Source organism: Manis javanica, chromosome 4, assembly GCF_040802235.1.
Source record: "Manis javanica isolate MJ-LG chromosome 4, MJ_LKY, whole genome shotgun sequence".
Taxonomy (NCBI): Eukaryota; Metazoa; Chordata; class Mammalia; order Pholidota; family Manidae; genus Manis; species Manis javanica.
Genome location: NC_133159.1, coordinates 73,282,188 through 73,296,568, shown reverse-complemented (window position 1 = coordinate 73,296,568; position 14,381 = coordinate 73,282,188). Strand labels below are relative to the sequence as shown.

General features: G+C 34.8%; 1 protein-coding gene across 2 annotated transcripts in view; it reads right to left on the bottom strand.

The window, feature by feature from the left end:
* HS2ST1 (heparan sulfate 2-O-sulfotransferase 1) overlaps window positions 1-14,381 on the bottom strand; it is a 209,707-nt gene that overhangs the window by 36,663 nt on the left and 158,663 nt on the right. For both annotated transcript variants that reach the window (XM_037012498.2, XM_037012499.2), the window contains exons 2-3: window positions 13,839-14,077; window positions 5,642-5,727 (exon numbers count right to left, since the gene is read on the bottom strand). In XM_037012498.2, the coding sequence (XP_036868393.1) occupies window positions 5,642-5,727; window positions 13,839-14,077 (325 nt within the window). The remainder of the gene's footprint in view (window positions 1-5,641; window positions 5,728-13,838; window positions 14,078-14,381) is intronic.

Genomic DNA, 14,381 nt, shown 5'->3' with positions numbered 1-14,381 from the left:
CTGGAGTAGGTGAGGACTTGATAATACATGGAAGGTTGAACCACCATGTTGTGTATCTGAAACCAACGTAAGGTTATATATCAATGATACTTTCATAAAAAAAAAACTAGAGAATCCTTTTGTAAACCATTATTATAATAATCAAGTTGTGAGTTGGCTGATCAGAACTTCGGATGCATTTTTCATCAGTCAAATATTGTAAAAGTATTGTTGCAAATAGATAGCACTGTCACATTAGGCAATGGAGCAGAAGCTCCATGAGTGCAGGGACTATTTCTTTCTTGTTCGTGGCTTTATCACTATAATTCATCATGTAAAAGGAAGCTACAAGGAAGGGAAAACACCGGACCATTCTTAAGGCTGTGAGATTCCCTGAGATTTCCCTTTATCATCTCCATTATTAGCCATTGACCACCCTGAGCCCATTCCCTTCAGAATTACCTTCTTCCAGAAGAACATCTCCCACCAGTGCTTCCTTTTTTCCCCTTTTTCCTAGTCCCTAACATGAGGAACAGACAGCAATTCTTACCAAGTGGCAGTGAAAGAGGGATTTGGCACTTTACAAAACTCCTCTTGCTGTCCAGGAAATGACTTTCTGGGGCATGACTTGGGGTGACATTCACATGTATGAAGTTTGATTTTAATGAGGTGTTATGTGTAAACTCATCTGAAAACAGATAATCATTATTTGTAAGCTAGGGTATGGTTATATAGACATGGAGGAAAGGGACTGAAACAATAGGTATGATAAAAATAGCATCTGGACCATTCATCTCAGCTGGTTAGGAAACAAGCGTTCTTTTAAGCTTGTAAGTTTTGTCAACCAGGTCATTTTGTACAGGGGGACAGATTATTTCCTATGGTTGCAGACTACACCTTTATACCTGGCCTGTCATCTGAGCTCTTCCTCAGGAGGGCTCAGGTGGAAAAGGAGAAAACCCATCTTCACACCAGGAAAATAAACAATTATTGGCCAGTTAGAATGTGATCTTTCTAGGAAAAGAAGAGCATATTTGGTAGAATGTTATTTGTGGTATTATCTAGGATCAAAGGGAAAAAATATAATTTGAGCAGTAGGTTGGTAAGAAGACTGCTTAGGGATCTTATTCTTGCCATATGCCACACGACAAAAGCAAGGAAAACAAATGAAGCTCATTTCCTCACAACTACACTCTACACAGCGAGGATGTATGACTGAATATCAAGAATGGTTAAAAGAACATGTGCATATTCAGAACACTTGAAGGGAACATTGTCAACTGGCCAAAGCCTACGTAGAAGATACGAAGCTGAAAGTAGGCTGAAGAGTCTTTAGGAAGCATTTTACTCTGAGATTTCTGCTTCGTACTAGATTTAACATCTCTAGTTGGGCAGCAGTCTGCTGGAGACACTGATATCTTTTGTATATTTATTCTGGACTGTCTTCGCCCTAAACTTACAAATTCTAGTGGCAAGTTCTCATTGACTTATTTCAAATAGTGAATGACCTTTGGTATTTATTGGTCCCATTGATAATTTGATGTGATTTTTAAAAAGGGCATTCATCTACTATGCATCTATTAGCATGGCCAAATTGGAAAAAAAAAGCTCTAACAATGCCAAATCCTGGGGAGGATACACAGCAACTGGAACTCTCATACACTGCTGGTGAGACTGCAAAATAATACAGACAAGCTGGGTGGGAAACAGTTTGGCAGTGTCTTATGAAGTTGCCATACAACCCATTTCTAGGTTTTACCCAAGAGAAATGAAGACATATGTCTAAACAAAACCTGTATGAAAATATTTTGGCAGCTTTACTCATAATTACCAAAAGTTGAACACGACCCCAAGTATCCAGAAGCTGGTGAATGGACAAACTGTGGTGCATCCATACAATGGTACACTACATAATAAGACGCTAACCATTGATACAAGCATGAACTTGGGTGAATGTCAAAAGCATTATGCTAAATGAAAGAAGCCTGACTAAAAAGACTTGGTAACTGATTAGATGCATGTAATGAAGAAAAGTGTTGTCCAAGACAACTCTATAGTTTCCTGCTCGGATATCTCAAGTAAAAATGGGTAAACTTCCCCAAACCAAAAGATGGCAGCAAAGACACAGTTGAGCACTGCTTTATTAAGAGTTGGGCATAAGGGGCCAGTAAGCTTCAGACAGGGAATAGAAGAAAACACCAGTAAGACAACATGAGAACTGAAAGAAGACAGAAATTTAAAAGAACATAATACTGCTCTGTGTGAGACACAGAACTAAGTGCTTTACACTCTCATATTTAATCTTCATAATTACCCATGAAGTAGTTTCTTTAATTATCCAAAGTTTACATATGGAGACACTGAAGATCTGAAGTGATCTTATCAGCAGAGAAAGCAGAGCTGGTAAGGAATTGAGGGGTATTTACTACAGATCTGTCTGGCTTCAGAAATTGCTCCATAGCAGTCTACAGATCAGTGTAGCAGAAAGCTAGTAGGTAGTCAATGAAAAGGCCACTCTAGCACACTCCTGTAAGGACTGAAATAATTAGGAAAATGTTTCTACAGTGTTATGCCATATTTGTTGAGAGCTGCAGAAAATGGTGCAAACTTCAACCGGTTCAGTAGAGAAGTACAAGATAAAAGGAAAAACCACACGTGAAGCTATATACTAGGCCTAAAATATCAACACTTTATTACTCTTTAGGATACTTCAGACCTAGTGAAGCATTTAGTTATTATTTCTTGTCCTGACACATCTGCTTCTTTATTGATTCACCTCAACTCTTCTGAAAAAGACAACAGGGTGATGTGGAGAAACCAAAGGGCACAATTAAATCCATACTCCCTGCTGGGGCCGCCCACACGGGCACACACCTGATGTGTGCCTGAATGGAACTGACTGGTGCACCACAAATAATTTCCAAATATCTTTCTAAGAAAGATATTGAAATGTGACCCTTAGGGAAAAAAAATCTCAGCATAGTCTGATGGAAACCAGCATTAAAACAGTTTTTTTTAGCTGAACATTATTCACTATAAAGAAAAATGTCACTGAAAGAGGTTATTGAAAGAGATGTTCCAATGTTCTTCTTCTGTAAAATTTGAAGAAAATCAGAATGTGGGTAATAAATGCTGCTGATAAATGAGTAGAATGAATTAAAAGTGGGTAATTTGTGATATTGTCACTGTTTATAATAAAACACTGAACTGATAAATTATAGAAAAAATGGGGTTTCAGTGAACTCACTGAGGACAAGAACTGCAACTTATTCCACTTTATATTGCCTGCATTCCTGGACATTTTGAAAATGTCCACTCTATATAATTATTTTAAAGCTGGAAAATTTCTAACTTTACGACATGAATGATCATATCTACAGTATTTTTAAATTGTGTCATTGTCCATCAACTGAAAACAAAACAGTAATTGAACACAAAAGGGAAAATTAGAAGGGATAACTAGGAAATATGTTTAAAAAAGTTAAGAGAATTAGGACAAAAAGAGCTGGACAGGATAGGAATGCAAATATGTAACATGAAGATACTTTTGTTATTATTCTAAAGTTCTAAATAAACCCAGATAAATTTAACTAAAACATGGCTTTAGCAGACACAGGCTTGCAAATAAAATGTGTGCTTCTTAGTGGTCAGTCTAACTAGAAAGGGCTTTTCATTTTTCATTTCTCTGTCTTATTTTCTGGGTTTCCTGAGTTTACACTCTCTTTTGTGTTCCTGCTAAGGCAATTGAAAAGCTATGCGATTAAATATTTATTTCACCAGGTTTCACCATATTTCCTGTAGGCAAGTATTTTAAAAGGTTCCACATAGTACTAGACCAGTCAAGAATATGTTTTGAAGAATAAAAAGTTTTTAAAATTTCATAAGGTGATATTTCTTTCCTCTTTTATGCTCATTCATGCTGAGCATGGCTTTCAAACTAAAAATTATTTTAAAAGATACTAGTTACATCGACAATAGTTCTTGACTATATGCATCAAAATACATTCCTTCTAGCTGACTTGTTTAAGTAGTTGATTAAAATGTTGGATATGTCTATTAAAAATTTTCACAACACTTTTCACATCCAATAACATGAGACTCATTATGAAAATAGTCAAACCCTTTAACGTTCATGTTAGTATTTAATAAATGAGATTAATCTTTTCAAGAAGCTTTATACTTTTTTAACTGCAAGAACCCTAGCATATAGAGCTTCTTTCTAAGTAAAAGACTTTTGCCAACAGTAAAAGCACTCAATATGTTATTTTAATAATGAAAACCTCAAGTATTAGAAACCAAGTTGTATGTGGAAAAGTAAATCATTTAGGTGAGAAGGTAACAAACACTCAGTTGGAGGAAAATGCAGACCAGAGGGAAAATATGCATATGAATTAAGGTTTCAAAATTGCTTTCAATGCCTAGCAAAGAAAAAATAATTAGTTTATTTTAAAGCTGCCTATAAAATGTTTTCAATATTGCAGTATTAATTATTTATAGAAAAACATACATCTAACTTTAAAGCTACCATTTTACTGAAAGATCTTGAGTCCTGTGGAAGGAACTAGAAATAAAAATATATTGTTTTATGTATATAGTTTTTGGGACCTTTTTGATTATATGGTTTTCAAAAAAATTACGATTATTAATGTGAATTAGTAGTATTTCATTCAACTTTTTAAATTTAAGAAGTTAAAGTAACAGTGGGGTATCAGTTTAATTTTCAAATTTTATGCAGAATGCTCTTTAAAGTTGACAAATATATGAAAGTGTATTAATTTGAAATTATGACTGTTACTTATGACTGAGTGTACATGCCTAGGCTTAAATAATTTCAAAAATAATTTTTAAATGTTTTTGAAATTAGTGTAGAATCTTATTTAGGGAAATGAATTGGATTTGAGATTTTCTATAATATTACTCTATGTGCTACAAAAAATATTCAGATAGATTCACAAGCCACATTTCTTTAGAATGCTCCTTTTGATTAGTTTTCTGATTAGTACCCTAATGTGGCACAGACTCTAAGGGTGTGCTTGTAGTTTCATCAACTTTTCTTGAGAGAATTATGATAGAAAAACCCTGACCCCACTTTCCCCCTCAAAATATAGAAAATAAGAGTTATTTATACCCAGTGTCTGACAAATCACTGTATTTTTTTAAAGTCTCTTTTGAATATATCACACTTTTAAAGCTAAAACAAGGTAGCCCAAGGGGAAGTACACAGCTTACTGTGTCTTGGCTGAGAAGCAGACGTACTGGGACACCAAGAACTGAGGGAGAGCTTCTTTGCTTCTCAGTTCTCAGTCAGTGACATGGTAGGCCATAATCTGATTGGCCTCTAGGTTAAAACTTGGGGCTTTCCTTAAATAGTGTCATTTGGTTGTACAAGAAACCCAAATGTAATAACGACAAGTAACTTTAAAGAATATTACCTACATTTAATCTACCTTAATTTCTAAAATTAATGACAATGATCAATTTATGAACACTAGAGGGCAGTAAAATACTAGAGGTATATTTAAATTACATATCTAAAAGTGGCAAGCCAATACATACGTACATACATACATACATCAAAATGATAACAATTTAATGAATTTATCCCTTTTTAAGTTGCTAAAGCACAAGTGTTCTTTAGTGTATCATTTTGGTTATAACTTACTTTGCAAAATCCAAGTAAGAAACGTGTCCATGATAAAACCCTGGTTTCATCTCTTTCCAGTAAGTTATATTCTTTACAAAGCGTACCTAAAAAGGGAGAACACACTCATTACTTAAGAATAATTTAAAGAAAATTAAATTTGATGATAGCAAAATATTTTCCATTTAGGCATAAAGCCAACCCTATTTGACAATTACAGAGCTAGAAACAGGTTTCAATTAAGGAAAGCATAGTGTGATCTGTAATTACTAATTCAGCACACAGAGAGCTACTATCACCACACTCTGAAATGGGTGAAAAGAGGATCCTGAAAAGAAGTTCACACAATGCAATAATTTATAATGCTATTTAGTGAACACATTTACATGGGACAAGGGGATGGTAGATACCAACACATGTGCTGAAGAGCCGGCACTTCAGTATAGCAATATTCTGCGCAAATGTTTTCTTTTCAGACTTGTTATTTATAAAAATGCCTATTTATTAATGACTCAACAAATAACACAAATATTAATCCTTAAGCCAAAATCATTAAAGATGATTATCAAAGACTTTAAAGAGATAAGAGCAGATATCATAAGTTTGTTGATAAAAAGATTAATAGAATTAGAGATGTGATAAGTAAATTTTAAAAACTGAATATATAAATATTACTATTTTAATTTACTGGAATTGAAAGTATACAAAAGATAAGTTAACATGAAGAATTCTTTAAGTATAAATATATTTTTTTAAATGTTAAGAACTGGTTAATAAAGAACTTGATAAACCCAAGTATTACCAGCTGCAAAGCAGTGACATGCAATTGCTCAAAGGAAAATGGCATTTATTTTTGATAAGCAAATCTCTGCATGAAAAACAGCAAGCGGGTAAGAATTCCTTCTGGAGAATAGATATGGTGTGGAGGTGGGCAAGGGGGTGGGGATGAAATGAGGGGTTGTGGACCCACCACCCTGTACTGCACTGAAAGCGTCTGCAAGCTGTGACCTCAGCCTCGAAAGCACAGGACTGCCCACTGCATACCTCTGACAATTAATCAATCTTTCATTTATATTTTAAAGAGTTAGGCACACGGAGATACTGTGGAGTGCTTCTTACCAGAATAATCAATAAATTAATAGCAACGAATGACGATGGCTGTCTCCTGGATAAAGTTTATTCGAAGCCCAGACTAAGGATACAGGGCAGAAGCAGCCATGACAGAGGATGTGGACCAGTGAAAAACAAGGTTCTGGGAGTAGAATGTGTTTTTTTAAGAGAAGCATTAATAACTTATATACTAAGAAAAATAACGTCGTTTTTAGAAGGGAAGTGAATGAATATTATCTTACACACACAATGCAATATATAACAAAACATAAACCTTTAAATATCTTAAAATTGAGTGTAGCTAACAAAATTAGGTTGCATTAGAAAGCACAATGAACCTGCCTACTGGCCTCTCCCAGCCCCCCACAGTGATGCCTGAAGCACAGGGGGGGCCAAAGCATCCCAAGCAGCACAGTTTAAAAACTAATGAAATAAGAAAAAGGGCTGTGCCACCAAGTGGACCCAGCGAAGAACTTGGCGAAGGCAGAGAAGAGAACAAGGCATGACGGTGCCGACTGCAAACTCTCTCGGTATCTCATCAGCATTTTGGCGGGGATGGGACCTAGCAATGCTGTACTCTTTATAGATAAAGAAACTAAAGAACACATACTTTAACCTCGTTGACATCATTTGTGAGTAAGAACTGAAGAACAAGAATCACATATTTTAGATTCTGGTTCAATCACCCTTCCATACCACAAGCGAATTTCTTTATTGTTGTCAAATTTAAACAAGGGGGATAAACAGAAAGGCTTGAAAGGGCAGTAGTACAGCAGACATCATAATTCTGACTCACAAACTCTGACATTGAGAATTTCAATCTTATCCACTGCTAAGTAAACCCCTCAGAACCAGGCACTCAAAACTCCTCGACCTCTAAGATCTCGAAGCTCTGTTGCTGTATCCCTCAGCTTATTTTCCTCATTGCACTCATCATAATCTCACCTTCCAATCCACCATGTTCATGAATCTCATACCAGAAAATCATTTTTCAGCAATGACTACTGATCTATTCTTGTTTACTGTCTTGGACATTGCTGAACACTGCTGGTCAAAACTAAGAGGCCTAGACTAAATGTCTATGTAGGAATTCGAATTTCATTTTCTAAATTCATTCTGAGGTAAATTCAGATGTATTATTACTGCTTTTAAATTCTCTATATTCTATTATTATTAAAGTCTCCAAAACACACAGAATCTGTAATTCCATCTATGAGAATAATGAAAGTTCCATGCTTTATTTGCATATGTATTTTTAAATTAAATCTCATCAACCTTTAACGAAGGCAATATGTTAAAGCCTCATTAATAAAGCTGTGATTAACAATTTGCAATAAATCAAAAGATTTACAATTTGCAATAAATCAAAAGATGCAGAGCTGAGATTTACCTTCCCTTCATAGGGAAGTGAAAAGTGCTAAGCAAATAAATGCTGTCAATAAGGTTAATGTGGGGTTCAGAGAGCCTGGAGAAGAGTCTAAGCACAGAAGTGTCATTTACGTACTACTAAAGTCCTGTATTTGTCTTCAGATGTGATCTCCAATCTAATTACGGCCCTTTGAACAACCTTTGGTTTTAAAACATTTTCTTTTCCAAGTATTAATTTAGCCATGTTTAGTATGTGTCCTCTGTTCTCCAGAACTGGCCCTGCCTCTCCTCTCTTCATCTGCACTTCTCCCTCTCGTCAGCCTAGTCGTAGCTCCTGCTCTCTCATTTCCTGCCTTCTCACTTCTCTTGCACCACTTGCCTCATTTTTCAGTTTGTTCTCTTCTGGCTTCCCTCTACAGCGGGCATTCTGTGCAAGACCTTGAGAAAAGGCTCCGGGATATTAAGGAGTAAAATGGAGGTCATTTGGTAAGCAAGCTTCTACTCAGTTCATTTTATGGATTCTTACTGATGATACGTGGCACTGAAGAAAAGGAAAGTGATTGGCAAAAAGCAGCAAAACTAATAGCATCAAGTGAAGTTAAGGAGATGGACAACTGCAGCCTGGGGAGAAAATCAGTAACCATAGTAACTTAATTCAAAGACAATTTCCATACTTTGATTGAAATAGACTATCAAGAAAGATGTTTCAGAAGTAGTTCTTATATATGAAAAGAGTACATGAAAAGAGATGTTTTTGTGGCTATCCTGGAGCAGATCCTAAACTGATTTTTGTCAGATTTTGTAACTCAAAGCAGATTTTGTAACTACAAGCTATCAAGTAAACAGAAGAGACCTTCAGGGAAAACATAAGCAGTGTAGGGAGTGGTGTTGTGATTTACTTGTTCGCTGAATCAGACCTGAACCACTGTTAGAGTAAGAAAGTACCCTCTCACCAACAGTGTATCTAGACCTGTACTCTTAATAAGATTAATCTTAACATTATGATTATCTGTGATCACAGAGGAGCTTGTTTTCACTATCTGCAAGGAGGAATGTCATCCTGTACATCCTGGCCACATTCCAACTCTGCAATTACTACCTATTGAATGACTACTACTATTAGCTTGGGTAATTACTATATACCAAACTCCTACTCATGTATATACTCACTCACAGTAGAGCCATGGGTAATTTTATGAGATTGGAGAGGAAGTCATCTTCACAGAGAGGAAAACTGAGTAATAGTTGTATAAAATGTAAGAAATATTCAGCCGTAATAGAACATGGTATCTTCACTAAAGTTCAGAATTGTGTTTTCAGCCCTTTTTTTGTGGAGGTCGAATATGTGTCCCAAATCACCTGAGGTAATGGTTGATCATATTCTCTTCAATCAGAAGGACTCATTCTGAGAGTAATTATCACAGTACTATGCTTAGCCATGAACTTTGAGAATCCATGTTGGTTCATTTGTTCATTCATTCAACAACAAAAAAATATATGGAGAATCTACTGTCTCTGGCACTGTTGTAAGCTCTGGGCACACAGTGGTGAACAAGACCAACAAGGCTCCTGCCCTTAAGGAGCCTGTATTGTAACAGAGGGACCATCAGTAAACAAATTCATAAGTAACAGGAAAGATTCAGAAAAACTGATAGTACACAGCAACTTGGAAGAGGTATTTAATGTATATATGATGGCTAGTAAGGTTCTTCTAAGAAGATATCACTTAAGCTGAAACTTTAAATGGGTGACATGAAGCCAATCTTAAGAAGCTAGAAGTGCACTCACTCTAAGAGGAAATGGAAGTGCAGAGGTCTTTAAGTGGGAAAGGTGTAGTAAACTCAATGAACCAAAATGCCAGAGTGGCTAGAATATTGGAGCAATGGACAAGGGCTAGATTAAAACGGCCTGGTGGCTTAGATAAGTACTTTGGGTTTTGCTGGGGAGTTGGGAATATGAATTTAAAGACAACCACTTCATTATCCTGGGAAGATTATAAAATGCATCTTCCCATAACCCCACTGACAATTACATTCTAGATCTTTGCTACTCAAACTGTGGTTCAATCAGAAGCATCCATTTTGGCAACAAGTAGAAGCTTTTTAGAACATCAGAATATCAGGCTCCATCTTAGTCCTTCTGAATTGGAATCTGCCTTTTAAGTGGTGATTACACCTCACAGGTTCAGAAGAATTCCTCTAAAGTGTTTCTCTGAAAAATCAGGATCTGTAACTAACATCAAGCCAAGGGCTCTTGATGCCATTGACCAGAAGTTGGCTTAACAGTAAATTACAAGAAAAAAAAACAATGATGTCCTACAGAGAATGGAAATTCTGGATATTTCCAATGTCGTAGAAAGGGGTTAAATACAATCACAGACCTAAAGAGATGAGAGTAGAAAAGAATTAAGGTCATAAAAGATGCTGCCACTCACATGTCTAATGCAGAGCTATTATCATGAGAGCAGAGTGAACTTCATTTTCCAACTAGAAGAGCTGATTGTTTCCACCAATACCTATCTACTGAGTGAAGCCCATCTCAAAAATATAACTCTTCTGAATGAGTTCATCTCATTCTTATTTGTCTTCTCATGTTTCTATTCTCAAATGTTTATCTTTTAATTGTCCTAACTTTTTCTCTTATTTTATCCCATTTTCTTCATTATGAAAAAATTCCTAAACTACAGAAAAGCTGAAAGAAGTCAGCATGTGTACATTTGTCACCAAGATTCACTGTTAACATTTTGTAAACATTTTATTTATCTCTTTCTTCTCTCTTTTTCTATGCACACACACACACTTTTTCTGAACCATTTGCAAGTAGCAGACATTTCTGATCAAGTATCCAATCACAGATCACACATCGCATTTGTTTTTCATGTCTCTTTAGTCTTCTCTGTTCTAGTGAAGACTGTCCCACCCACCCCAACCCTGTCTTTTTATGATTTTTATCAAATTGATACTTTAGAAGAGTACTAGACGATTTTTCTAGAGAATGTTCTACAATACAGATTTTTCCAGGTTGGTGAGAATACCGTAAGTTGATGCTTTCTTTTAAAGTCCTCACAGCTCCCGTGTCTATGTTCTACATTCCCCATTATAAAGAAACTCCTTGAAAAGATGTGACCTTGCTTTTTATTTCTTTGGCATTTCCCCAGGGAATGTAGCACAATCTCTCTGTATACTACGGACTCAATAAATAAAACTTGAAAGCAGAGTTGACAACTGTTTCTAAGGATGGCAGATATGCATAGCTATAACACATTGAATGGTTTTACGTCAAACTAAAAATATTTTGGCTTTGCCTCTATAATTTTTGGGAGAAATAATAAGCATGTAAACAGTTTAGCACAGTGCCTAGTGCAGTATGTACAAAATGTGTCTAGGAAAGAGCTGGGGCTGCAGGCAGACATGAAGCAGACTGCACTGCTGAGGCTGGAAAACATGGGAATAAAAAGTGTGGTCACCTATTACATCCCAAAGCATTTCTGTGAGTTAACTGGGCTTTAAGTGGAAGATCGGGATGAAAGTAGGTTTAATAAAAATCTCATCTAAGTCTCACTTGAGTCAGTATCTGATTAGAAACTGTTTCTCAGAGAAGAAGTGGAGCAAAATCAGTCATTTAATTCCCATTTAAATAATAAGGCAATGAGAACAGTACCCAAAGACAACAAAAATACGATATCAAAACCACAGTATGTTATACAAGATGGGATTCAATGAGGGGAATATTTTAAAAATTATTTTCAAGGCATCTAGTATAATTTAGAAATCTACATTTAGATAAAGCTTATGAAATTGAAGTGAAATAAAAACATTCTCTAATATGTCATGCAAAGCAAAGGGAAGCAGTAATTATGATTTATTTGAAGAACTGTTTATATAGAACAAGAGATTAGTAAACAATTTAGATATTGTATATTAGAAAATATTTGGTATATAAGCCATTCCTAATTAAGACCATGTTTTAAACTACCAGCTGATATTCTGAAGTATGTCAGCTAATGATTAAGACTATTCCTGTACTCTGCCCCAAACAAATATATTTTAAGTATTATTCAGTATGTAATCCAATTGTTTTTAAGATAGTGTTTATGCTTCTCTTTTGATTTTTTTCCTATATGTAACTAACAAGCTATTTAAAGAAAAGCAGTAGCTTTATCTCATTCAAATGTAACTGGGAAAATGTACCACTACACGATGCTTATAAATATCATTATGTGATAAACATCTATAGTCTTATATTTCACTAAAAAAATGGTCAGTATCATTGTCAGACATCTTGTAACTGCCATACAACTTTGTAATATTGGACACAACTATACAAATTGATCAAGCAAGGCAGCTTTATTTTTCTAAAAAATACTACTGAAGAAATAAAAAATTATGTAAAATTATGTTAGCATTAAGCGACATGCCTTTTAAACTAAGATATATTCTAAAAAGCAATCATGCAAATAGATTTAAAATCTACGACACACTGTGTAAAAATGATTATTTAGGATACTTGCCCTTGAGATACATAGTATTACATAATGAACAGTTTTTATGACCCACTTAACTAAATAAGCTCATGTTTCTTCTCATTTACAGAAGAGTTATATGGTTTAGCTGATTGATGTAGATTTTTGTTTCTACGAAAAAGAATGATTGAGGATATGCAGAGAGCCAAGAATTATATGGGCAGATGATATGCCACATGCTATTAGCTTTTATAAGCAGTTCTCTAGCAAGAAAACGAAACTTAATCTTGTGAATCAATGGTATTCCCTTGCTTCAGTGTAGGGATTATCGGTATACAAAATAGTGGGATCAACAGTCAGTTCTACAACAATAAAATTCAGCAGTTTTCAAACAGATAAATACATTCTAACTATATGACTATTACAAATACCTTTCTAATAAGGCTACCCCAATTTGGTATTTGATGCTAGACAGTATTTTCAAATATTATTTTTTCTTCTTATGGGAGCCAAGTCTCATTCTCTTCACTTTAGAGAGAACTTTATAATCTGAGCCAGAACTCCAGATACGGGGAAAATATGTGCTTACCACTGCTAAGGCATGAGTAAATTTCACTTAATGAGAAAATTTCCTCTACTTTTCTTTAAAAAATTTCTTAAAATTATCTATTCATTTATCTAAAGTTTCTTGATAACTTAAAAGCAAGATTATGTTAAAAATATACGCCACAATCTCTGTTCTCCAGGAGTTTATAGCTAATATTCAGATAAATTACTAGTAAAGATAAGATGAAATTCAGGAGGCTAATCACAAAATTGAGCCATATAGATTACAGGTACTCAGCAAATAAAGATTTCTCTATCTTAAGCTGAGAAAACATAATGATTTTTATTGCAGGGCATCTTGCTAAAAATATTTCATATTTTTAAAAGGATAACATACTAAAGAGTATCCATATTTATAGAGTATCCATATTTTCAGTATAAATACTTAACTCCATATTTAAGTATACCTACCATATTTAAAGAGTATCTCTTTAAAAATTCAAGCTATTAATTAATGCATTTATTTCACAAACATTTGAATACATACTATATGCAAAGAAACATACCAAATACTATGAAGAGTGTAAAATTATAGAAAAGTTTGGTTGGTCCCTTCCCCCAAGAGACTTATAATTCATTGGGATCAGTACATATATTCCTTCACATATTTTGTCCTAAAATTTGAATGTGAAGTGTCAGAAAACATTTATTTATTCCCCAAGTAGTGTTTACCTGATCTTGCAGTGACATCACCGGATTATTTTTGGTAGTATTAATGTGAAGAACATGGTATTTATTCTTTGCACACAGGTCATAGGCAATATTGGTAAAAGAGGTGCTCGCAGTTTTGGGGACTCTGTTATAAATGATCACCATGTCCTCTTCATCATCTAAAACTGCGTCTTGCCGAGGGCCATCCATTGTATGTCGTTGCTCAATTTCTCGGACTTCATGTCTTGCAATAGCCCTTTCTGTAAAGAAAAACAGGTAAGAACTCAGTTTTTAAAGACCCTATAAGGAAGATATAAAACACTGAAAATAATATCCTATTCCTGGAACATAATTTTACTATTCAAGAAACAGGTAAGAGCAGTTTGAAGAAGTGTTTTGAGGACCAAAATTTCAGAACTACTTTTGAAGGATAATACATGTGAATATAAAAAAACAAAAGAATAAACAGAGTTATCAAGGTTAGAATACCACAGACCAGTGAGTTCTTCAGTGTAGTTCAAAAATCACTTTACATTCTAATAGAATTTCTACAGCCTGAATTAA